The 22,207-nt window shown below is 59.7% G+C and overlaps 5 protein-coding genes across 15 annotated transcripts in view; 1 reads left to right on the top strand and 4 right to left on the bottom strand.

The window, feature by feature from the left end:
• Positions 1-33: 33 nt before the first annotated feature.
• Positions 34-8,096, bottom strand: UBA7 (ubiquitin like modifier activating enzyme 7). Of its 8 annotated transcripts, XM_064156416.1 has the most exons (24): positions 8,043-8,096; positions 7,797-7,962; positions 6,977-7,111; positions 6,802-6,908; positions 6,518-6,608; positions 6,268-6,409; positions 6,078-6,175; positions 5,817-5,963; positions 5,576-5,734; positions 5,294-5,401; positions 5,132-5,212; positions 4,889-5,044; positions 4,616-4,781; positions 4,345-4,541; positions 4,058-4,122; positions 3,749-3,932; positions 3,563-3,637; positions 3,078-3,264; positions 2,788-2,897; positions 2,613-2,699; positions 2,347-2,538; positions 677-778; positions 496-596; positions 34-208 (listed from the first exon to the last, which is right to left on the bottom strand). In XM_064156416.1, exons 1-24 carry the CDS (start codon positions 8,081-8,083, stop codon positions 88-90), a joined length of 3,018 nt encoding a protein of 1,005 aa, XP_064012486.1. In that variant the 5' UTR covers positions 8,084-8,096; the 3' UTR covers positions 34-87. The 8 variants fall into 8 exon arrangements, with proteins under 8 accessions (XP_064012486.1, XP_064012487.1, XP_064012488.1 ...); XM_064156417.1 differs by lacking the exon at positions 6,977-7,111; XM_064156418.1 differs by lacking the exon at positions 5,817-5,963.
• Positions 8,097-8,316: 220 nt separating this feature from the next.
• TCTA (T cell leukemia translocation altered) lies at positions 8,317-9,533 on the top strand. The gene is made up of 2 exons (XM_064156432.1): positions 8,317-8,735; positions 9,418-9,533. Exons 1-2 carry the CDS (start codon positions 8,401-8,403, stop codon positions 9,458-9,460), a joined length of 378 nt encoding a protein of 125 aa, XP_064012502.1. The 5' UTR covers positions 8,317-8,400; the 3' UTR covers positions 9,461-9,533.
• Positions 9,534-9,576: 43 nt separating this feature from the next.
• Positions 9,577-11,772, bottom strand: AMT (aminomethyltransferase). 2 transcript variants are annotated; one of them, XM_064156428.1, is made up of 8 exons: positions 11,447-11,772; positions 11,275-11,355; positions 11,025-11,156; positions 10,792-10,870; positions 10,472-10,617; positions 10,206-10,386; positions 9,921-10,076; positions 9,577-9,807 (listed from the first exon to the last, which is right to left on the bottom strand). In XM_064156428.1, exons 1-8 carry the CDS (start codon positions 11,717-11,719, stop codon positions 9,629-9,631), a joined length of 1,227 nt encoding a protein of 408 aa, XP_064012498.1. In that variant the 5' UTR covers positions 11,720-11,772; the 3' UTR covers positions 9,577-9,628. The 2 variants fall into 2 exon arrangements, with proteins under 2 accessions (XP_064012498.1, XP_064012499.1); XM_064156429.1 differs by having other exon boundaries at positions 11,663-11,738.
• A 146-nt stretch (positions 11,773-11,918) lies between these two features.
• On the bottom strand, positions 11,919-16,052 carry NICN1 (nicolin 1, tubulin polyglutamylase complex subunit). Of its 2 annotated transcripts, none has more exons than XM_064156430.1 (6): positions 15,844-16,052; positions 14,966-15,139; positions 14,533-14,649; positions 13,991-14,062; positions 12,531-12,635; positions 11,919-12,401 (listed from the first exon to the last, which is right to left on the bottom strand). In XM_064156430.1, exons 1-6 carry the CDS (start codon positions 16,006-16,008, stop codon positions 12,360-12,362), a joined length of 675 nt encoding a protein of 224 aa, XP_064012500.1. In that variant the 5' UTR covers positions 16,009-16,052; the 3' UTR covers positions 11,919-12,359. The 2 variants fall into 2 exon arrangements, with proteins under 2 accessions (XP_064012500.1, XP_064012501.1); XM_064156431.1 differs by having other exon boundaries at positions 14,533-14,646; positions 15,844-16,051.
• A 137-nt stretch (positions 16,053-16,189) lies between these two features.
• Positions 16,190-22,207, bottom strand: part of DAG1 (dystroglycan 1) — a 54,056-nt gene continuing 48,038 nt past the window's right edge. For both annotated transcript variants that reach the window (XM_064156426.1, XM_064156427.1), the window contains one exon: positions 16,190-20,296. In XM_064156426.1, the coding sequence (XP_064012496.1) occupies positions 17,888-20,296 (2,409 nt within the window). In that variant the 3' untranslated portion in view covers positions 16,190-17,887. The remainder of the gene's footprint in view (positions 20,297-22,207) is intronic.

Here is a 22,207-nt window from a genome sequence, read left to right on the forward strand (position 1 = left end):
GGCAGGGGCAGGCAGGGGGGTTTTGCAGAGAGATCAGATGCAAAATGCAGCTTTTATTTCATGGATTAGGGGGTGACAACCCCGCACTTAGGGTAGGGAGCAGAGGAGAGGGGGACGCCTGTTACTGGCCTCAGCATCCTCTCCCTCACACACATACAGCAGCTCCAGCCGCCGCATCTCCCTGGCATGCTCCAGCTTCTCTGATAACCTAGAGTAAGGAAAGGCTGTTTTAGGGCTGCTGACTTGTCCCCCAAGGCTGTCCAGCTGTATCAGGAGGCCCTTAGGTCCCTCTGGGGCTCCCAGATAGGCTGGGGGGATGTGGGGGCGAGAGCAAGGGGCCGGACAGGGGTCTTGCCACGGGAAGTGCTGCCGGCAGGATGTTTATCCAGCATCTGGCTGGGAGCTGTGCTGCAGCTGGAGCAGCTCAGGATGGAGGGAGAAGGGGTCTGGTAGGCCCCCCCGGTGCAGGATTGGATCATGGAGCCAGGGATCTACCTCTGTGCCTGTTGTTGGGCCTGTATCTCTTCATCCTCTTCCTTGTCATAGATCACAGTATAGCCATGCAAGAGCATGGTCACGCTCCAGCCATACGTCCTCTGCAAGAGGTGGTTGTCAGAATCCAGCCCTCCACCCCCCAGGGTGACACGCTGCCCATCACTGTCGGTGACAAGCTCACCTGCAGCCAGTCCAGCACCTCTTGCACGGTCATCTCCTTCCCATCTGCACCAACTGCCTGCAGCTCCAGATGGTCCCAGCAGCTCCACTCCTTCCCGCCATACTGCAAAGGGCAGGCACTGGCACCCCACATCATGGCTGCGAGCCCCATGGGTCAAGGACTGGTGGGGCACGAAGGCTGGAGAACAGTAGGACAGGCAAAGAGACCTGTCTAGGGGCAGGGGGATGGGGGCACTGGGGACCACAGCCATTGCCCTAGCACAGCAGGGGCCAGGGCTGGTGTGGGGCTGGTGCTGCCCCCAGCCCCGGGCTAGGAAGAATTCACAAAGAGCCATTGAAGTGCTGCCCAGCCCCACACAATCAGCTTTTCTCACACCCGCAGCCCTGCGACCCCAGCTCTGGCCCGAGGGGACCAGTGAGGCGCCAACCTCGGGGCCATGTGCTGGATGCAGCCCTGCACCGTCTGGCATGGCTGCCCTGCCATCTGCCCTCACCACAGGCAGTGCCAGCCCCTGCCAAGTGCTGGCCCCGGCTTTGCTCAGGAAGGGGCATTTGCACCTGGCCACTCTCCCCTCTTGCCTTCTGCTGCCTGCACTCATCTCACCGTGTGGAATGGGCTTAACCCCATCCTCACTGAGGCGTTGACTGCCCAGTACAAAGAGACTGCCACTGCCCAGTAGCCTGGAAAGTGCATTGCATCCCTCTGGCATCCCAAGGTGGGTTCCCCAGGTCACGCCAAGCAGGTCTGGGGAGCATATGCTCCCACCATGGCCAAGCACCCAGGCATGAAATGTTGCACTGGGCAACCTAGTTGTGGGACATGAAGGTGCTGGGCACTATAGCAGGTACCCAAGGGCACGGCCAGCTCAAACAGCATACTCCACCCAAAGATGGTGCCAACCCAGGGGACATCATGGCAGCTAGGCTGGGCAGCCTGCAGTGTGTAATAGGACCGTGGGGTGGCTGGGCAGCCTGAAGTGTTGGAGCTGGCCAAAGCGGTGGAAGTGCCTCCTCCCCCTCTTCCTGCCCCCGGCCCTGGGCCCCCCGGGCCAATCTGGTTCCAATCGGAGTTTCCTGCCGTGCCGGAAGGGCTGCCTCGCACGCCATAAACCCCCAGACAAAGGGGCCTCTATCGCCCAGACGGTCCCAATCTGGGCTGGCCCCCACCCCCGCTCTCCCTCCGTGGCAGAGTGGTTGCGGCTTGGCCCCCCATCACTGGGACCCCCAGCTCCACTCCCTGCAAGCAGCCCTTCCCGGCCCAGTGCCAGCTGCTCTTTGGCTGCTGCAGCTGGTTTCCATAAGCCAGATGTGCGTGGCTGCTGCAGCCTCCTATTCCCTGGCCATGGGGCTCACCGTGGGGCCCACTATGGGGGGCAGCAGGGCTGCCTCGGGCCTAGGGGCTCCCCAGAGCATCCAAGTTGGCCTAGAAGCTGGGGTGAGTGGGATGGTGGTGGTGGCAAGGGGCCAGGCAGATGGCTGCAGGAAGGAGTCAGTTCCTCACTGCCTGGATCCATTTCCAGAGTGCCACTGCCAAAACTGCCCCTTCTGCAGGGCCACCTCCTTGCTCCTTGGTTCCTCTGGCATAGCCTCACAGTGGCTACCACCAAGATCTACAGTTACCTAAGTCCCCTGAGCATCTCCACCTGCCCCACCCCACAGAGAAGGTCCTACCCAGTAGGTGGTGGGTGGCAGGGGCTGAATGCGGAGCAGCAGGCAGTCAGACAGGCAGAGGTTGCTGTTGCGGTAGCACTTGAGGTCCTGGCACCCCCACACCAGCTTGTAGACTTCCAGGCACACCAGCCCAGCCACCGCTGCTGTGGTGGTGATGATGGCAGGCACAATCCGCCCAGCAATCCTCTTGCTCTGAGGACAGGAGGGATGTCTGTGGCTGCACCACACAGGACAGGGACCCCGACCCCACAGGCTGCCCCTCTCACCATCAGCCAGTCAGCAGGGGGGATGCCATAGTTCTCTGCACGCAGGTTGGAGGCTGCTGTGATGAAATCCACATGGATGTCATTGTCCTGTGGAGAAGAGCATGGAGATACCAGCATCTCACAGGGACATCAATCTTCCCAAGCTTAGTGGGGCTGCCTCCCCAGTCTGCAGTACCTTCTCAAAGTGGATGGGCTCCATCAGAGGCACTTGCACCTCCTCACCCCCTAGCAGCTCCTCTCTTTTCTGAACCAGATCCTGGGTGAGCTTCACCAACCGCCCATGGTCTGTGGGCACAAGGACCCCTGAGGTTGTACACCTTCACTGAGGCACTGTCAGGAGCACAGCATGGTGCCCCTCCTCTTGTTTCAGGTCCGTCTAGGTGCTGGGGCAGCAATCCTGCCCCTTGGCTACCAGACTAGACCTGAGGACATGCCCTGGGAAACCATGGGTGTAGAGAGTCTCACCCTCAGGTGCCTGCACCTCCTCCTGCTCCTCAGCAAGAGGGATGTTGAGCTCCTCCTGGGGTAGGAAGGGTGGCAGGACTGTGCTGCGGAGGATGGTCTGGGTGGCTGCCTGGTCACTGCATGGAGGCACCTTGTGGGCCTTGGCAAAGAGGTGAGCAGTGGCCAGGATGTACTGCAGGTGGGTGTTCTGTGGGGCAGAGCAGGGGCTGTGGGGTGCCTTGCCAGGGTGGCCCACGAGCACACACAGCTAAAGGCTGCCTTGTGCAGTCATGAACAGAAAGAGCAGCATGGCTTTGCCCCGAGGTGGAGATGGAGATGCCTTTCCATCTCCAGCCACAGAAGGTAAGTAGCTGTCCCCAGCAGTGCTCCTGCTGACTGGGGACAGGGACAGACCCAGCTCAGGCCTTGGCAGCCCCAGATGGGCTGTGGCAGATGGAGCATGACTACAGCTTGGCATCCACTGTTCATCTCTTCTCTGCACTCACATTATCAGGGTCAAATGTCAGTGGATGAGGACAGCTCCTGTCTCCTGTCCAGAAGGGGATACCTGGGCTGGTTTCCTAGCACAAGAAGGGCAGAGTCAGGCCCAGGGACATGTCCCTCTGGCTGCAGCAAGACACTAAAGAAGAGAGAGGGTGCAGGGGTGCCAGCTGCATGGGTACTGGGCTCACGTGCTCTGGGGGAAAAGTGTGCAGCAGCTGGACAATGGCATTATGGTAGCAGTTCTGCCAGTGCTGGTGGGCCCAGCACACACAGTCCTGCCAGTTCTGTGGCCGCTCCTGAAGGCTCTTCTGCACTTGCTCCAAGACTTCCAGGGCCTTCCCTGCTGGCAGCTGCTCCAGGAACGCCGGGTCTCTGCAACACCAGGCACTGCTGCTGCTGCCCCAGGAGCAATCCCAGGGGACACTCCAGGTGGGGCACAGCCATCTGTTCCCCCCTCCACAGCCCTGCAGCAATGGGCAGTGCCTAAGCCCACTCACTTCATGAACTGGTTGACGTGCTCCGCAGGCAGCTGGAAGAGCCCCTCAAACTCATCACGAGCCCACTGTGGAGGTGTAGCAGAGGCTGAGCGCTCATACTTTCTAGGGCCCCAGCCCCGGGGGAGGGAGAGGCCATGCAGAGCTTGGGCTACCAGCAGGAAGCAGCTGGGGCGGTATCCTGCCCATGTCTCATTGCTAGACCATGGCCGGAGAGGGAAACGGGAAAGGAAGACAAAGGTCACAGTGCCTCTTTGCTGGGGGCCATAGGCCAGCACAGCACAGCCTACCTGCAGCGTGTGCTGGATGGTGCGGGGGAAGTACCGCAGGGTGCAGAAGGGGAAGGTGCCATCCCTGGATGCACCAGCTGGTTCCAATGGTTTGGTCAGGAAGGGCACCATGGCCAGCACATTCCCCCGTGGCCCCTCAGTGCCCGAGTCCAGCAGCGGTGTGAGGCAGCGGACGCAGCGGTTCTCCAAGTAGGTACCTGTGGTTAGGCAGGGGTGCTGGGGAGCTAGGGACCATGTCCAGGGACTCAGCCTTTGCTCCCCCAGCACTCACGAGCCTCCATCGAGTCCAAGGCACTGGTGACGCCATTCAGGTGCTGGAAGAAGTCATCTCCATAGAGTGACTCAGTGGCAGGTCCCACCTCGTTCTGGTGAGCTGTGACGCTGACATCAGGGTTCATGCGCTGTATAGCTGCTGCAGCCACCACTGACTTTGGCTTCTACCAAAGCAGAGACAGGGTGAGTAGCTCTCCCCTGTTGCAGGGAGCCCTGGGACAGCCAAGGTGCCCTTTGTGGGGACATTGACCTCCACCTCATGGCCCCTTACTGATATATCTGATGAGCGGTACAGGAGCTGCCGATGAAGGTTGGAGAGAGCGATGGTGTCCATATCAGTGACAGTAAGGTGCCCACCTGGTCCTGCTGCCAGCCCCATCATGGCAAAGTTTTTCAGCAGCTCACAGCCAATGGCACCGGCTCCCACCTGCCAGGGCAGAGCTGCTGCAGCTCACCATGCACTGGCTGCCTGCTGTGCAGCCTCTCTGGTACTGTAACAGCCACCTCAACTCACCACCAAGTACTTCTGGTGGCCCAGCTGCTCCTGGAAGGTGGCCCCAAAGACAGCAATCTGTCCATCGTAGCGAGTGCCCCTCTACTGGGACAGAGGAGCTATGTGAGCATGGGTGGCCACAGCATCCCCAGTGCATGGGAGCTTCCTGGCACACACTCTCACCGGGGCACAATCCTCCTCTGTGAGCTGCATGGCCTCCTCCAGTTCCAGGCACTCCAGGGCATCAAAATACAACCACTGATCCAGGGGCAGGAACTTCCCAGTGATGGCCTGGGGTGAATGAGGCCCTGCTGGCTCAGTGGCCAGAGCAGTTCCTCCAAAGCCCAGCCCAGCCGCTTTTCCCAAGGCTGGCAGCAAGTGCCCTCTCGTGGTCACCAAACACCGCCGGATGTGCTCCAGCACGACCAGCTGGACCTCAGGGCCCAGGACCCCCACGCTGCTCACCTTCAAAGCCTCCTGAGCTGCCATGGCCCCAACAACGGCAGCCATAGGGCACAAGTCCCCTGCACTCACGCTGGCAAAGGCACGCACAACATACTCATCCAGGAGACCCTGTTGCGTTCTCAGGCTCCGTGCCAGCTCCAACATCCGCTCAGCATCTGCCTGCAGTGAGAGGAGTGAGGCTAGCTCAACACAGGGTGGCAGGGGGCCGGGGTGCCTGGCAGGGTCAGGGTGGGGGACTCACTCGTGCTCTGGGTCGGGGCAGGTGACCCTGCTCCTTGCAGAAAATGTGTAGGGCCTGGAAGGCGGCATGCAGGCTCTGACTGCGCAGCAGCACATCTGGACTTGCCACTTGGATTCTGGGCTCTGCCAGTGCCTGGCGCAGGGACTTCTGCTGGCACAAATGCCAGAGCTCTGGACAGGGCCTCCTCAGGGCCAGGGCAAGGCGCGGCATGGCATACATGGCAATGCCCCAGCAGGACCCAGGGTCCAAGGAGGTACTTACATAGGAGTGCACCTGGGGCAGCCGCTCCTGCAGGACCAGGCCCCCACAGCAGTAAGGTGAGAAGGAGCTGGTGTCTCCAATCTCCAGCCTAAAAGCATCTGTGGAAAAGGGGATGTCACTATCACCATCAAGGACCTGGAAAGCTCCCAGACTCTGAGCCAAGGCAGTTGTGGATCCTTGGGCAACTCACCCAGCACATGCACAGGGATAGGCTTCTGGCCATTCAGCTCTGACATCCCCTCCACGCCAGAAAATGTCACCAGGTCACCATCACAGAAGAGGTGCCCATGGCTGTCTTCTGTCCCTATGCATGTCACCACGCCTGGGTTGCCCTGAGAAGTAGAATTGACATGAGGGTTGGGGACTAGATGTGGGTGGCATAAAGCCACCTGTGGAGACAGTGGTGTTTTGGGGAGCTCCTCCTGAGGCTGCCCTCCTACCTGGGAGATGTGTTGTATGATGGCACACACTGGGTCCCCTTCTGCTGGGTCCTCAACAACAAAGTGCTCCCCAAAGTCACAGAACAGCTGCCTGGAGAAGACCAATTGGGTTTTGCTGCAAAAGCTGTCTCACTAAGCTGCCCAAGCACTGCCCAAGGTCCTGCCCAAGCCAAAAAAGCCCTATGAGCAGGACAGAGACATAGGCTGCAGAGCGAGGCTGGGAACTCTAAGGACAAGGTGACCTGGAACCAGTGGTAGAACTCTGCAGCAAAGACACCACTTACCCTGCCAGCCCCTTGGTGTCAGCCACAATGAAGCAGATGCCCCGGACATGGCAGAAGTCTCCAATCCAAAGCTGCTCCTCCAGTGGGGATTCAGTCAGTACCACCACCTGTACCGGGCTTGTAAGTGGGTGCTGCCATGCTAGACAAACCCCAGGACACAGAGATGTGGACTCACCTGGAAGGAAGCAAGGAAGGCTTCTGACAGCTCCTCAGTATGAGCTGCCACCACTACATGAGGGTTCAGTTCAGCCAGGGCTCGCTGGGACACCTCAGCACGGTTCTGGCCTACATCGTTCCCTCCCAAGAGAAACTGTGGAGGGGACACATTGTGAGGCACCCCACGGGTCTGGAGTGCTGCTCACAATGGGTCATGTTCACACTGCTGTGAGGCCCTCTGCTGAGGGCCATTCCAATGACATGGGACACCCCATGGACCCTAACCAAGACATTAGGACCCTAGGCTATACCCATTACAAGGGCATCCCATTCCACACTGCTTACCAAGCCGCCCAACCTGAATCTGTTACTGGAAGGCCCCCATTTTGTACCCACACCTACAACAGGGTGTGTATTTGCACCTATACCCATTATTGTGACCTCCACCCCAAACTTCTACCCAGTACTGGCACTCCGACTTGTCCTGTACCCATACCCATTATGGGTATCCCCACCCACAGCAGTACCCATTACTTGGAACCCCATTTGCACACCCATACTCATTACCAGGGCCTCTGTTCATACCCATAACTGAGACCTCTACCCATACTTCTCTACCTGTTACTGATGTCCCTATCTGTACCTGTATTCATCACTAGCACTTTTGTCCGTGCCCATGCCCATTATGGGGACCTCCACCATACCTGCACCTATTGCCAGGACGCCAACCCATATCTGTACCTGCTACCGACGACCCCGCTACCAAGACCCCTACCTCTACCTTCACCCGTTATGGGGAGCCCTGCCCATACCCGCGTCGGTAGCCGGACCCTCGGTACCTGGTGGGAGAGGTCACCCGTGCGGACGGCTCCGCTGTCGTGCAGGACGACACGCCCAGTTCCCGCCAGCACCAGCGCCGCCGCCACCTGCGCTCCGGTCCCACGCAGCCCCGACACCAGCACCGCCGCTTCTGCCAGCCGCCGCGCCCCGCCGCCCAGCACGTACCTGAAAGGCAGCGACCATTAGTGAGACCGGGAACCCCCGCCCACGCTCGCCGCTCCGCCGTCCCCGGTCTCCTCACTCACAGCTGCCGCGAGTAAAGCCCCTGCTCGCCGCTGCCCGCCATGGCCCCGCGGCCGCCACGCCCCGGGGCGGAACCTGCCCAATGCCCGCACCACGACTGCCTCCCCGCAGGCCCAGCCCCGCCCCCAGGGACACCCACTTCCGCGTGCCCCGCCCCGCTCAGACCCCTCCCGCCGGACGGGGCTCTGTAAGCTCCGCCCCATAGCCGCTCCCATCGAAACATGGCTCTTGCCGGATGTCCCGCCCCCGCCCAGACCCCGCCCCCAGCCCCCCGTGAGCCCCGCCCCCGCCTGCCCACGCCCCCGGAAAAGAGCCCCGTCGCAGCGGTCCGCCTCTCCCGCGGGGCCCGGCGGCGGAGCCATGGCGGCAGCGGTAGGGGGGCAGTTGCCGTGGCGGGGGCTTGTCGCGCTGGGCCGGGAGCTGGCGGCCGAATGGGCGGCGCAGGACGTGCGGGCTGCGCTGTGCCAGCTACTGCTGCTCTGGCTGAGCCTTAATCTCCTGGGCATTCATCTGGCCTGGCGAGTTTACGGCGAGGAGGTGGCCACGCTCTGCTACCGGACCGGGCCCACCGCCCGCCGGTCCCCTGGTACCGGCTCCAACTCCGGCCCCGGGCCAGGCCGGCCGCGCGCGCACTCCTTGTCCCCTGCCAGCCCCGCCAGACGCAACGGCGCCGCCGAGCGGCACTGCCCGCCCCGGTGAGTTCCGACCGCTACCGGACCTGAGCCGCTGCACTCTGCCTGCTCTGCTGCGGCCCCCGCAACGGCCTCGCCTGGCTAGCGCCCTCCCGCGGCTGCACACTTGACCCGCTGCACCGCCCTAGACCAGTACGTCCCAGCAAGCACCCTCCTGGCCGTGCCTCTCGCCCCGTGCATGCTAACGAGCGTCCCCCAAGCTGTGCCGCCAGCCCCGTGCAGCCCATCACATTTCCTTCCAGATCAGTAACGCCAGTTGCCTTTTCATTTGCAGCTAGACCAGTACAGCATCCGTCCAGCTACAGAGGCAACACAGTGCACTGAGTACCCACCCCAGTCTACTGTACCCCAGCATGCATTCTACTTGCACACCTAGACCAGTACAGCTCAGTGAGTGCCTTCCCAGATGCACACCCAAACTAGTGCACCCCAATGAGTGCCCCCCCAGCTTTGCATGTCCCAGTGAGGTCCTGGTTGCACTCCCAGACCAGTATAATCAGTGAACATCCGCCCATCTATGCCTCCAAACCCCCGTGCCCCCGTGTGTGCCTCAGACCAGTATGCTCCAGTACATGCAGCCTCAGCACTGCCCAGCTCACATGGGCAAACAGACACCCTTCCCGTGTGCTGGGGAGCCATTCCGGAGTTTCATCCCAGCCCCACTCACCCTGCTTCTCTTTTGCAGGGAGGGCTCAACAGCAGAGCTGGCAAAGACACACCGGGAGTGAGGAGCACCGGGAGCGAGGAGCACCGGGACCATCGGGCACTGCCTGCAACATTAAAGCACTGTGCCCCACCTGCTGCCCCTTGGTTTGGCACCTGCATCCATCACTTGGGAAGAGGCTGAGAGAATGGGACAGGGTGTTTATTGTGGCAGCCTGCAGCAGGCACTGGCCTCACTTGGCCATGTAGTACTGGGTGGGCACGAAAGGCATCTTGGTGACAAGGGCCGGGTGCTGCTTCTTCCGCACTTCAATGGTGAGCGCAGTGCCAGCCCGGCTGTGCGCCGTCTCCACATAGCCCATGGCAATGTTCTTTCCCAGGGAGGGTGAAGGGCAGCCGCTGGTCACTGTACCTGGGGATGTGGAGATATGCAGAGGTGAATGAGGGTTGGCAGCTCATTCCCCTTCCCCTGCCATGGGCACAGCTTGGGGCTGTGCCCAGTCCAGTCCTGCTGCCCCCACCTACCTACAGGTATGCCCTCAGGGCCCAGGATGGCTGTGTGGGGACGGATTGGGGGTCCCTCTGATGTCAGTCCCACACGCTTGCGCTTTGGCTTCTCTTTCACTTGTGCCATGATGATGGCTGCGCCAGGGAAGTCCATGGCTGCACGACGGCGCTTCCCTGTGGTGTAGATAGGCAAGGGTTGGTGATGTCCACCTTGTCCACTTACGTTTCACTGGGAGTATGGGAACACCTTGCCCCTCTATCTGCCATGAGGAAGAGGTGAGGGTGACTGTGGCCATAACCTACCCAAGGTCCACATCAGACCAGCCTCGGCAGGTGTGGTGGTCTCGTCGATGTCATTGCCATAAAGGCAGAGCCCAGCTTCCAAGCGCAGGCTGTCCCTGGCTGCCAGCCCTGCTGGCCACACCTCAGGGACACCCAGCAGTTGCTCAGCCAGCTCCACTGCCCGTCCTGCAGGCACTGAGATCTGCAGGGAGACATGGTCAGGGTCAGCAGGGCAGGGTGCTACTCAGTACCATGGTGCAGGGTGGGCAACGTGGTTCCTGGAGTACCTCCACACCATCCTCGCCAGTGTAGCCACAACGTGTAACCCGGCAGCCTGGCACACTGAAGACTGTCGTGGTGATGCTGTTCATGAAGGACAGCTTGGCCAGGTCATCTGACAGCCCCGCTTGCAGCACCTGTGCCATGGAAGGACCTGGGGAGACAGGTGGCTCTAGGGGATGGCAATATCTAGGGAAGGAGGACACATGGGGAGGGCGCTGGCGCCCATCAGGCAAGGACTCAGAGGAAAATATAGTGTAGCACCCACAGAGGGTGAGACTCCTAACACGGTGACACTTTGAGCCAGTTCACAAGGAACCCTCTGTACCTTGCAGAGCCAGGAGCGCGTTGTCTGACACCTCCAGGTGAATGTCACTGCCAGCGGCCTGTAGCTCTGTTGCTCTGCCCTGCCACGGTGACAACGGGCTGCTAGCCTGGGGGCCAGGCTAGTGGCAGCCCCACACGTGGCCATGGCCACCTCTCCACAGATCTCACTGAAAGGTGACAGGGCTCATTCCCACCATACATCCCACCTCCCGCGGGGCTCAACCAGCCCAGTACCCTCATGATGGCCAAATCCTTATCGGCACAGCCAGCATTGGACACCACGTAGAGGTGATCTTCTGACGTGTTGGTGACAATGAGGTCATCCACGATGCCGCCCTTCTCGTTGGTGAGTAGCGTCAGAGTGCCCTGCAGGGGACAGCTCTCGAAAGCAAGGGCAGGCTGCCCGTCCTCCACCAGGAGTATTCCCAGGATCCTCTAACCCCGCCAGACACCTGGTGCCCCCCCAACTCCCAGTGCCCCATACCTGTCCCGGCTTCAGCTCGGCGATGTCCCCCACCACCAGGCTCTCCATGAACTTGATGCGGTCCCGGCCGTACACCCGGGTCTGGAAGGGTGCAGGGGTCAGTTGTGAGGCTTCTTGAGTGCAACCTCTTGTCCTCAGCCCCCCTCCCATCCCCTCCTCCCGCCCCAGTGACCTGCAACATGTGGGAGACGTCGAATAGGGAGCAGCGACGGCGAGTGTGCAAGTGGGACTGGAGGTGACCCTGCTCGTAGAGCAGCGGCAAGCTCCAGCCGGCGAACGGCACCATCCTGCCCCCGCGGGACCGGTGCAGGGCGTCCAGCGGCGTCCGCTTCAGCCCCCCATCCCCGGCCTCGGCCCCTCCAGGCCGTTGTCGGCCGGCCGCGCTCACCGGCGCGGAGCCCAGGAGGCGGCGAGGCAGAGCGGCGCGGCAGCCCGCCTGCAGCATCCTTTCTTCCCTCCCTGGCACGGCAGCCCGGACCGGCCCCGGGGCTCCTGGGACATGGAGTCCGCCCGGCCCCCGCCCCGCTCCCGCCCCCCGGCACCGCCTCCCCCGCCGCCGGCCCGGGGGGATGCTGGGTGCGGGTCCTGCGCGGGCACGGCCATTACCGACCCGCCGAGAATGAGACAAGGCAGGCACAGGCAGAGCCATGGTAGCAGCTTTTAGTCGTGACCGAGATTCTCCCCACTCCTCCTCGGCCCCCAGGGAGCGGTGGGCGTCAGCACCAGCACCCTCCTGCCCGAAGAGCCTGGACTTGCAGCAGCCCAGGGCCACTCCCCAGGGCAGAGGTTGGGGGCAGAAGGGGTGGCTGGGTGCTTCCAGGGGCAGCGAGCAAGCGGCGCGGGACATGCCAAGAGCAGAGCCACCGCTGCTGGAGGGCAACTGGCCTGGGAGAGGCTCCTGGGAGGCTCCAGGGCAGCAACATTGACCACCACTGCCAACACAGGAGGAAATAGGGAATGGGCACTGGAAGGGTCTGGAACGCCTCCGGGGCTTCAGGTACGAAGGCCAATGCAGGAATGACGGAGTCCACTTGGGCCCTGGGAGTGTGGAGGAGCCAGCTCCCTCCCACCAGCACCCACAGGGCTCAGGTGTAGGAAAGGAGGTTGATATCGTAGCAGCCATCCACCTGGAAAAAAAACAACCATTGTTCCTGTCACAGCACCAAAGCCTTGTTGGGACACCCCATCCCATCCCGAAAGGGCTCCCCTGAGATGCAGCAGTGCCAGAGCCCCACGAGCAGGGTGCTGGGACTCACGTCGAAGCGCCCAATGCGGGCAGCTGTCTGGCGAGCCCGGATCACCTCTGTCAGCACCCACATTTGCTGGACCTCTGTTGACACCTTCTCCGGGTCAGGGAGCTCCTAGAAAGAAGTGAGCACAATGCTGTGGAGCAGGGAGTGGCCCAGATCAGCCTGGACTTGAGCAGTGGTGTGGAGATATGACTGTGGTTTCCAGGGAGCTGTGATCACAGGACACTCGAGATAGTGCCCACATTCCTGACCTGCTGGTGGTTCCCCAGAGCAGGGTGAGCAGAGCCCTGCTCTAGGAAAACAGGCAGCAGGGGAAACAGGTGACCCTGAGCCTTGGGTGCCATGGTGCCGGCACAGCCTGTCTCTGCTGGCAGGTGTCCAGGGCAAGGACAGAAAGCAGATCATTGGCTAATGATTAAAAACCTAATCACACAGTCCAGAGTCCCTCCATGGCACTCCCCAGACCTGGGGACAGAAACCCCACTGTGAGCACTGACTCACGCAGGAATCTTCATCTGGACAAGACTCACTTCCATGCTGCTTCTCCTCTGCCCATGGTATCAGGCTGATGGTGGGTGCCTTGTGGTGATGCTAGGAACAGCCAAGCCCAGAGTAAACCCTGGCACCTCCTCTGGACCACCCCTTGCCAATAGAGATGTGATTCATGCAATCTCCAGCCTGTCAGACAGCTAGGCAGGGACCAGAGCTCCCTGACCTGCTAGGGTTGACAGAAGCCTTGCCACCAACGTGGTGTAAGCTCAGCAGCACCAAAGCCCAATGGCAGAACTGCTCCAGAGGTGCTGGGGGGGTGTGAGACTGCTCCTGGCCCAGCCAGTGGTTATTCAGCAGGTTTCCATGGGCAACCCAGCTGCCTGGACTTTGCTCACTGAAGGCCACTGGCCAGGCAGATGTGCCTTGCAAGCTGTAAACACGTGCCATGGTTGTGACCTCTTTCTGCCCATGTGCTGCATACTTCCCAGAGTGCACCCTCTGCAAAGTGATGGGGACCAGCCAGTCCACCCTTCCTCACCCATCCACCCACTAGCTGAGTGATGCCATGCTGCCTCCACTCCCACGGGGACCCTGTTGCCCACAGACTAGAGGTCAGGTAGACTGAAATGCCACCTCGAATAGCACATCATTTTGGAGGTACTTCTGAATGCTGAAAACTACTTCCAGCACAAGGTGGCTTATTTCACAGAATCACAGGATGGTTTGAGTTGGAAGTGGCTTTAAACATCTAGGTTGAACCCTCTGCCATAGGCAGGGACACCTACTAGATCAAGTTGCTCAAACCTCCATCCAACCTCATTGTCTGTTTCAGGGCTCCACAAACTACTTCTGCTGTGGGGCTGGAACCATCAGGACAGGAATAAGGCAAGTAGGGTCACAGGGGATGCTTGCACCCACTGGGACCCCTGTGCAGGTCCCTCCTTCCCCTTGAGACCTCAGTGGAGATCACTCACCTCATGCAGGCTAGCTGGCTGCTCTGGAGGTGTCAGCTGGGAGAGCCAAGAAGGGAAATCTTTCTGTGGGCTCTGAAACAGATTGAGAGGGTCACACAAGGGTGTCCTCAGTCCCACCCCCATCCCTCATGCTGTGAAGCATGCTGCATTGGTGTGGTTTGAGTCTGTGCTCCTGTGGTCTGGAGTCCACCCACGTTTATAAGTATCAATTTGTTTTTAAAGGGAATTTTGTATTTTGAGTAATTGTTTGCCATCTTGATCTTGCTGTAGCAACTTTCAGCTCCATCTCACTACTCAGGCAAATGTCCACCTTTGGAACAGGCAGGGCTGGGGCTGGCTGGAGCAGTCCCTTCCCAGTCCCCAGCACACAAGGGGACCCCAAGTGCCTCAGCAAATGACAAGGACTTGGACCCACACCCCTGGGTCTTCTGGAGGGAGCCTGAAGGCCCTGAAGCTGTGGCAGATGCAGGGCTGGGAGTGATGGCCTGTCCTGGACACTCTGCACATAACTGACAGGGAGGGCAGCACCAGAACAGGCTCACCTTCTGTCCAGGGGGGAAAATCTGGATCTCCTCAATAGTGAAGTGGAGCCAGACTGGAGAGGGCTGCCGCAGGATGAACCGCACTGCTGTCACCTGGTCCACGTCACACAGCATCTGCTGGGATAAGGACGAGGAGGGAGCTGTTACCACAAGGGCTGGTGCTGCTCTGAAGCAGTTTTGGGTACTTTATCCAAAAAAAAACCCCACCCCAGATGGAAAGAGCCTAAGGGGAATAATCACTTCATGGTGGGTGGCTGGGTAGAGCATGGCATGGGCTGGACCAGCATGGAGACCTTGCTGAGAGAGGCTGGCAGGGGTAGGAGAGGCATGGCATGGCAGGAGCATCAGCACAGGCACCTAGGGACCAGGTCTTGGGGTTCAGGCAAAGAAGGGTGAGCCCCAGGAGTATGAGTGATGTCCCAGCTGTCCTGACCTGGTGGCGATGGAGGGAGAAGTAGTCCTGGGACCCCTCTTCGGTGTGCGGGCAGGGCATCAGGCAGTAGTCTCTCAGGCAGGTCACCCAGCGGCGGGATCCGCCGGGGCCGGGCCGCTGCACCCGCACGCTCAGAAACGCCGTGTAGAAGTTCTTGAAGACGATCTCCTGCACCTGCGGGACTGGCGACCTCAGCCTCTGCACCGGTATTCCCCCGCCAGAGCCAGCATCGGCATCGGTATCTCTCATACACGCATCGTCATCCCTTTCAATACCGGGGCTGGCATCGCACCCGGCATGGGGACTGGTACTGGTAGCCCACGCCTCGTACTGACACTGACATACACCTCATACCACCACACCCATACCGGCACTGGTACCGGTATCCCCCCAACTACTGGGACTAGGACAGGCACCGGCAACCCTCCGTTCCATACTGGGAGCGGCAGCGGAATCGCCCTCGCCCCCATAGCGGTACTGCCACCGGCATCACCCCCTATACCAGTACCAGCATCAGATTCCGCCCCCACCCCTACTGGGCCGGGCACTAGCATCGCTCCCACCCATGCTGGGATCCAGATAGCGCCCAGCATCCTGCCCAACACAGGCACTGGTGCTGCTCTCGGCGATAACCCGGCACCGGTATCCTCTCTTCCGCTCCAGCATAGACCCAGCATTCCCCCGATACAGGATCGTTGCCGTCCCTGGTATCTCGCCCCCGGTATCTCTCTTCCTGCATCAGGACTAGCAATGGCCCCCACAGCGGGACATCCCCCCCGGCATCCCCCTTGGTACCCCGCCGGGACCATTCCCATACCGGGCCCCTCCATACCAGTACCGCTCCCGGTACACCCCGCCCAGCGCCGGGCGGCACTCACATCGGCGGGGGCACCGCGGGGGAAGCGGAGGTCGATGACAGCCACGCCAGGCCGCGCCGGCTCGGCCCCTCCGCTCAGCTGGAGTGCAGCGGCGGGGCGGGGGGCGCAGGGCAGAGGGGAACGGCCCGACTCCACCGGCGGCCCCGGCCCCGCCGCTCCCGACATGGCGGCGCACGGCGGCCGCCGCTCCTGGGCGGGCTGGTGTGCGCGGTGATGGCACACGCCGCGCCGGCCGGAAGCCGCTCCCGCCGGCAGGGGGCGCCGCGCTCCCACCGCGCAGTCCCGCGGCCGGAGCCCGTCCGGAGCCCGCCCCGGTCCCGTCCCGCGGCGGTGGCAGAGGCAGGACTGTAGTAAAGCACACGGTTTATTGACTCCATACGTTTACACAACGCGGAAACCACCCCCGCGACGCCGAAATCAGAGCGTGAGGTGAGGGGGCAGAGGAGTGAGCACCCACCGGCTCCCGCCCGGGCCCCTCGCCTCCCCCCGGCCAGCCCGGAGAGGGCGAGGGAAGAGCCCCGCAAGCAGAGGCAGGCGGGGCCTTGCCCACTCAGCCGCTCACCGGGCCGCGGCGACGCGCAGCCCCGCGGAGGACGGGTGGGTATGGCTTTGTGTGCGCTGGGACCCTCCCCGGCGCACAGGGCTGGCTCGTCCCCTTGCCGAGGACCGCTCGGGGCAAACACCAATAACTCCATGCTTCGGATGAGTCGAGAGAGAAAAAAGAACAGCAACAAGGTGAAGGAAGAGGCGGCCGGGGGGGCCCCGCGGCTCGGCCCGAGCAGGACGGTGGGTGCCGGGCGGCGGCCCGGGGAAGCTAAGCTGGTACAAACTGCTGGTAGCGGTACACCGGTGTTTAAGTCTTTTTTAATAAAACAACTGGAGGCTGTATCAAAAATTTAGTAAAAAAATTAGATTCGAGAGTTCGCTGATTTTTCCCCCACCTATTCGCTAGTCCTGGCACTTTCTTTTTTGATTTTTTGTTTTTTGTTTTTTTTTTCAGTTTTTATCTTTCCCCATAACGTCCCAGCGTGGAGCAGCCGGGAAGAGGCATGTGGCCCTGAGGCCGTTCCAGCACCGCTCTCATGGAAGAGTCCAGACAAAGAGGTCCCACAGAGCAAGCACCCTTTGCCAAAACACTTCGTGGGGAGGGGGCTTGCTAAAAACGTTGCCCCTCCCCTGCCCAGTGCTGTGTGGAAAGTGGAGGAGCTGATGTGGAGTGGGGCCTGCTGAACTCCCCCCCACCCAGCACAGTGCTGCAGCACCTTGAGGCATGGGCAGCTGCCCCCTGCTTAGCCATAAGTACCCCAAAGCCAATCTTGACTCAACCAATGACTACTGTATGATGTATGAGAAAAAGAGGATTTCTTTGATTAAGGAAAAAAAAGAAAGAATCAAACCCCGAACCAATTAACTGATTCCCCTGAGGAGGAGGGCTGGCTGTCCTTGAGGGTGTCCCCTGAATTGCCCCTGGAGCTTGCCTGCAGCACAGCACTGTCCTCTCCTCCCCAAAACTACATAGCCCAGTTTAGGTAAACAGCAGATTAAATGTAAAAACTTAAAACATCGACTTCAGAAAGTCCCTTGAATTTAATTATTTTTAGGCTACCTTTCATGTTACGTCCTGTAGCTAGACACACGTGAATAGAAAAAACAGTACAGTTAGTGTTAAAGGCAAACAGCGGAGACTCAGAGTGCTACCCCAGTGCTGCCTGCTCCTCCCGCCCCGTCCCGTTCCATCCCAGTCCCGTCCCCCCTCCCTGCCCGCCACCCCGGCCCCGGCCAGGAGCCCAGCCGCTGGGAGGGCGTGTTTCAGCCGAGATTTTTTTTTCTATGAATAAAATAAAACCAAAGCTTGTTAGGCAAAAATAAAACAAGTGTCCCCCCGAGTCCTGCGAGCGCTCCGGTGCGGCAGGCGCAGCTGGGGAGGGCCTGCTGGGGAGCGGGCTGGGGTTTGGGGTTCCCGGCTGGCGAGGGAGCTGCCGGCCCACAAACAGCACTGGCGTGGAGCTGGAGGCCCCTTCTCCCCCCGAGAGCCTCCCCTTCGTTAAGGAGGGACGTAGGGTGGCGGGGACCTGTATGGGGTCATGTTCTTCGGGCGGGAACCTTTCCCCTCCATGGGTGCAGTGAAGGGAGGGGGAGGCTGGTAGGGTGGCGCATTGGGGTCCTCGTCCCGCAGTGGCGTGTACTCCCCGATGGTGTCCTGATTGAGTGGCGTGGTTTCTGGCATGCTCTGGTTGGGGTACTCTGGTGGGGGCAGTGGGGCTTTCTCCTCCTGGAGGATGAGGGGCATGCTGGAGGATGGTGGAGGCTTGGAGTCATCCAGCTCATCGGCGAAGATGATGGGTACACCTTTCTTGATGAAGGTGGCCTGATCTTCGATGGTCAGCTTCCCTTTCCTCTTTTTGCGGTAGCAGATCATGGCAATGATGCCAGCCACAAGGAGGATGGCGGCCACCACCACAGCAGGGATGACAGTGTGCAGGTACACATCGTCCTCACTGCTCTTTTCGGGATCTTTGCCTGCTGCCACCGTTGGTGTTGCCTCTGAGATCACCCTGTCATCTTTCGTCACAGGGATAAACTGGATGTGCCTGCAGCTGCCAGAGCCAACCACTGACACATTCAGAGGCTTGAACTCAGGCTGCAAGACGTTGGAGAAAGCTGGGCTAGGCCCACCAGAGTCATCTGCAATCTTTTTGCTCAAAGTTCGGATCTGCTCCCGGGGGCAGGGCTCCAGGGGCAGTGTGTTGTTTGTCCACTCCACAACAATGGAGCCTCTGGCAATGTTCTGCACTGTGATGGTGCTGCTGTTCCTGTCACCGAAGGCCAGAGCCAGCTTCTTCACTAGCATGATCTTCTTATTGATGTCATTCACCACTGCATCATGGTCCCCTTCCAGCCTGGCCTTGAACTTCACCGGAGACTTGTCCCCATGTGGGCGTTTGTGGACGTGGATTTCAAAAGCATCCACGGCGAAGAGCCCACCTTTGTCAGTGGCGTACATGAAGTACTCGTGCTTCCCGATGTGGCTGTGGTCCGGCATGCCGTACATGAGCTGGCTGGTGCTGTTGAACTGTACCCACGAATTCTCCTCTATCATCTGCTGCTCCTTCAGCTTCAAAGTCAGCTGCAGCTTGTCCGTGGTTGTATCCTCCTTGTCATAGAAGGTATCTGATGGTATTTTAACCTCAAAGTAGGTGCCCTCCCATGCATCGACTCTATCAATGTGGTTTGTCAGCTTGGGTGGCTCGTTTGGCTCCCAGGGCCGAGGGAGCCCACTAGCTGTGGTGCGTACACGGCCTGGAGGGGAGGCTGTGGTCAGCTTGGAGATGGGGGATCTGGTTGTGCTGGGAGGCTTCGTTGGACGGGGTGTTTTAGGTCTTCGAGTAGGCCTTCGTGTTGTCGCTGTGGAAGAATCTGTTGTGGATGGTGTGGCTGGCTTCAGTGTGGAGACTCTGGGCTTCTTGGTAGTAGTTGTGGGTGGTGTAATCACTGCAGTGGGCTCTATGTACCCGGGCATTGTGGGGCGAATGGGCACAGAGACTGTGCCAGTGCCTTCCGCTACCTTGGTTGGCTGGATCGGTCCCAGTGTGGGCGTCTGGACGATGGGGCCCCTCGTTCTGATGGTGACTGTTGGCTTCCTTGGCAGCGGTATGGGTTCCCGGACAGGGGGTGCTGTTGTCTCTGTGGGAGGTGCGATGGCAGGTGATGTCGGGGTAGGGACAATCCTGGTCGGTGGTTCCTGTGCCGCAGTGGTGGGTGGCCCGATGGCAGTCAAAGGAGTCGGGGTGGCGTTGATCTGCCGCCGCATCCTCTTTGGGAGGTGAGGTTTCTTGTTAGCAATGTGCCAACCAACAACAGGGTAGCCAAGGCGGGCAGACATGGTTCCTTCCTTAGCTGGAGCCTCCACCTTGCTGATATTTGGGACACTGTTTTGGCTCAGAGAACATCCCAGTTTCCATGAGAGCAAGGCTCCATTTTCCACCACCTTCTTTGCATTTCCCGGTCCAGCCATGAAGGCTGACATGTCAAAGAGTCTGTTATTTACAACAGGAACCAACTTCATGTTATGAAGTTCCACCTCTGAGAAGCTTCTCATTCTGTTTAAGAGTTCAATCCTCTGCTTTGGTGTCATTTTTGTTAAGTCAGCATCCAAAATAACAGTCAGGATAGTGACCGGCTCTTCTGAGCCACACACAAACGGTGCTGCATCGCCTGTGTCCTGGATGGCCACTCGCACGGACTGGGGCTCGTTGTGATCTTCCTGGTGGACCTCAACAGAGAAGACGTTTGCAGCCTGTGGCACATAGCTCCCATTTGGGAAGGGCTGCAGCGTGCTCACCGAGATGTAGTGGACACCCTTGTCCGTGTCAAGGGGCAGCCCTTCCAGGGAGCTACTCTCCACGTTCCAGTGTAACCAAGAAGGCAAGGAGTCCTTCCCAGCTTCGGAGATCTACCAAAGAAGGAAAAAAAAAAGGTGGTGGTGCTTTTAGAAGTACAGGACTAGGACAGGTTCTAACAACAATAATGCTTAACTTAAAGGATTAAAGACAAAAATCCAAAGTGTAACAACTGGGGAAGAACTTCCTGGCCAGGGCAGGGCAGCTCATATCTTCTCTGCATGGTGGTGAAGACAAACTCTGTAGTGTATGCTGGTCCCAGAGGACTTCAGGAGCCATGAGAGATCACAAAGTCCTGCAAAGGTCTCTCACCTACAGGCACCATCTCTCTGCCACTTGTTGTGCAACTACTAAGCACAAATGGTTCATCTTCTCCAAGGGCAGGTGGGGAGCTTAAGTCATGTGGACAGCTACAAAGCTGAGGGTGAAGTTAGACCACAGAGCAGAGCTGATTCAGTAACTGTCCTCTTCCCACTCCTTCCTCTCCCAGCCCTGCTGTCTCACACCTTTCCTCATTTGATCACACCTTGCAAGCCCATTGCTCCCAGCAGCTCAGCAGAACACACGTTTTCTCTGTTAACTTTCAGCTTTGCCCCCCTGTCCCCAGCAGTCAGGCTGAGCTAGAGGGACCAGGAGCTGGAAAACTGTGGGTCAGAGTCCCCAGCCTGGTTGGAGCACAGCAGCTCTTAACAAACAGCAGGAAAACCTGAGAGGCCTGCAGACACTTAAAACACGGCATGTCCTCCTGCACTGCCAGATGAATGGCAAGCTGGGGATGAAGGAGTGGTGCAGACCCAAGCACTGCAATGGCCAGTGCAGGCAGGCAGGGGCACAGCTGACGGGCTGGGGCACTGGGGGACATCAGACAGGGTGGTGCGCCAGCCTGGCTTTGCACCCAGTTACCTTACAACAGGGATTTTGCATTCATATAAGAACCTGCTTCTGCAGACTACAAGCAACTGACTCAGACTGCAGACACCTCAGGATGTGCAGCCCAACAGCAGAGGCAATGCACACAGCGATAACATTCCCATATGCTCCAGTGGAGGGAGCCAGCAGTAACTTCTCTGGCTGCTGCCTCTCCCCAATTTATCCCTTCGTGCCTTGCTGAGCCTGCCCTCTTCTCCCAGCTAGGTCTCGTTCCTAATCAGCCTAGGCCCAGACCCTGCAGGTCTCCTGGCCGTTTTGCTCATGTGGAAATGACTGCCCGATTTTGTCACCAGCATGGCTGGCAACCTGGCAAGGTGCTCCCCAGCCCGTGTAGGGCAGAGAAACACATGCCAGAGCCCAGGGGACTCCCATCTCCTGCCCTAGGCTGTAGCTTAGGGTGAATGCAAACCCCCAGACCTCCCTGGTCCCTGATGTCCATCCAGCTGCAGGACAGCCATTTGCTACAGCTGCTCTCCAGCTACGAGGCACGGCAGAGCCACTCAGGCTGCACAGTGGGAGAGGTGACACTGTCAGCTCAGCAGGCTGTGACATGTCCCAGAGTTGTAGGTACCACACAGGGTAGGTACCCCACAAGAAGTACCTTGAGATTTGCCACGCCCCTGGCTGGGAGGCCCTGGCTGGGCTTTCCAGAGTTCATCACAACACATCCTCCCCCACACTCAGGAAACTGGATGCTTTGGGGCCCATAGAGACATATTCAGCAGCCTGGTTGAGGTGCTGGGCTCACTGCAGCCTAATGTGGAGCTGTGCTCCAGCTCTCCTGAAAGAATGCTTTGGTTACTCTGCAGTTTTGTAAAGCTCATATGCATTTCATAATTCATCCAAACACAGAACTAGGTAGGAAACTTCACCAAGAAACCTGCCTGGCATGAGTGCCCTCAGGTCTGGCAGTGGGTACAGAGATGGGGCTGGACGCACCAGACCTGTCCAGCCATAGGCCCTGCTTGGGAGAAAGCCTCTGGAAGGGACAAGAGCAGTGCCTGGTGCTGCAGGGCTGAACAAAAGAATCCTGG

The sequence above is a fragment of the Pogoniulus pusillus genome, chromosome 16 (genome assembly GCF_015220805.1).
Source record: "Pogoniulus pusillus isolate bPogPus1 chromosome 16, bPogPus1.pri, whole genome shotgun sequence".
Classification (NCBI taxonomy): Eukaryota; Metazoa; Chordata; class Aves; order Piciformes; family Lybiidae; genus Pogoniulus; species Pogoniulus pusillus.

What these genes read in the sequence shown, in the direction of transcription:
- UBA7 (XM_064156416.1), bottom strand. Translation starts at nt 8,083, where the DNA reads ATGGCGGGCAGCGGCGAGCAGGGGCTTTACTCGCGGCAGCT. An exon ending in TGACATTTGACCCTGATAAT is followed by an intron (nt 3,265 to 3,562) that starts GTGAGTGCAGAG and finishes TCTGCCCCACAG; the next exon opens with AACACCCACCTGCAGTACAT. An exon ending in CCCCTGCTGACTGGCTGATG is followed by an intron (nt 2,539 to 2,612) that starts GTGAGAGGGGCA and finishes TCCTGTCCTCAG; the next exon opens with AGCAAGAGGATTGCTGGGCG.
- TCTA (XM_064156432.1), top strand. Translation starts at nt 8,401, where the DNA reads ATGGCGGCAGCGGTAGGGGGGCAGTTGCCGTGGCGGGGGCTTGTCGCG. An exon ending in GAGCGGCACTGCCCGCCCCG is followed by an intron (nt 8,736 to 9,417) that starts GTGAGTTCCGAC and finishes TCTCTTTTGCAG; the next exon opens with GGAGGGCTCAACAGCAGAGC.
- AMT (XM_064156428.1), bottom strand. Translation starts at nt 11,719, where the DNA reads ATGCTGCAGGCGGGCTGCCGCGCCGCTCTGCCTCGCCGCCTCCTGGGC. An exon ending in TGGTCTGATGTGGACCTTGG is followed by an intron (nt 10,077 to 10,205) that starts GTAGGTTATGGC and finishes TCTACACCACAG; the next exon opens with GGAAGCGCCGTCGTGCAGCC. An exon ending in CCCTGAGGGCATACCTGTAG is followed by an intron (nt 9,808 to 9,920) that starts GTAGGTGGGGGC and finishes CCACATCCCCAG; the next exon opens with GTACAGTGACCAGCGGCTGC.
- NICN1 (XM_064156430.1), bottom strand. Translation starts at nt 16,008, where the DNA reads ATGTCGGGAGCGGCGGGGCCGGGGCCGCCGGTGGAGTCGGGCCGTTCC. An exon ending in CCCGCGGTGCCCCCGCCGAT is followed by an intron (nt 15,140 to 15,843) that starts GTGAGTGCCGCC and finishes CCAGTCCCGCAG; the next exon opens with GTGCAGGAGATCGTCTTCAA. An exon ending in TCTCCCTCCATCGCCACCAG is followed by an intron (nt 14,650 to 14,965) that starts GTCAGGACAGCT and finishes TCCTTATCCCAG; the next exon opens with CAGATGCTGTGTGACGTGGA.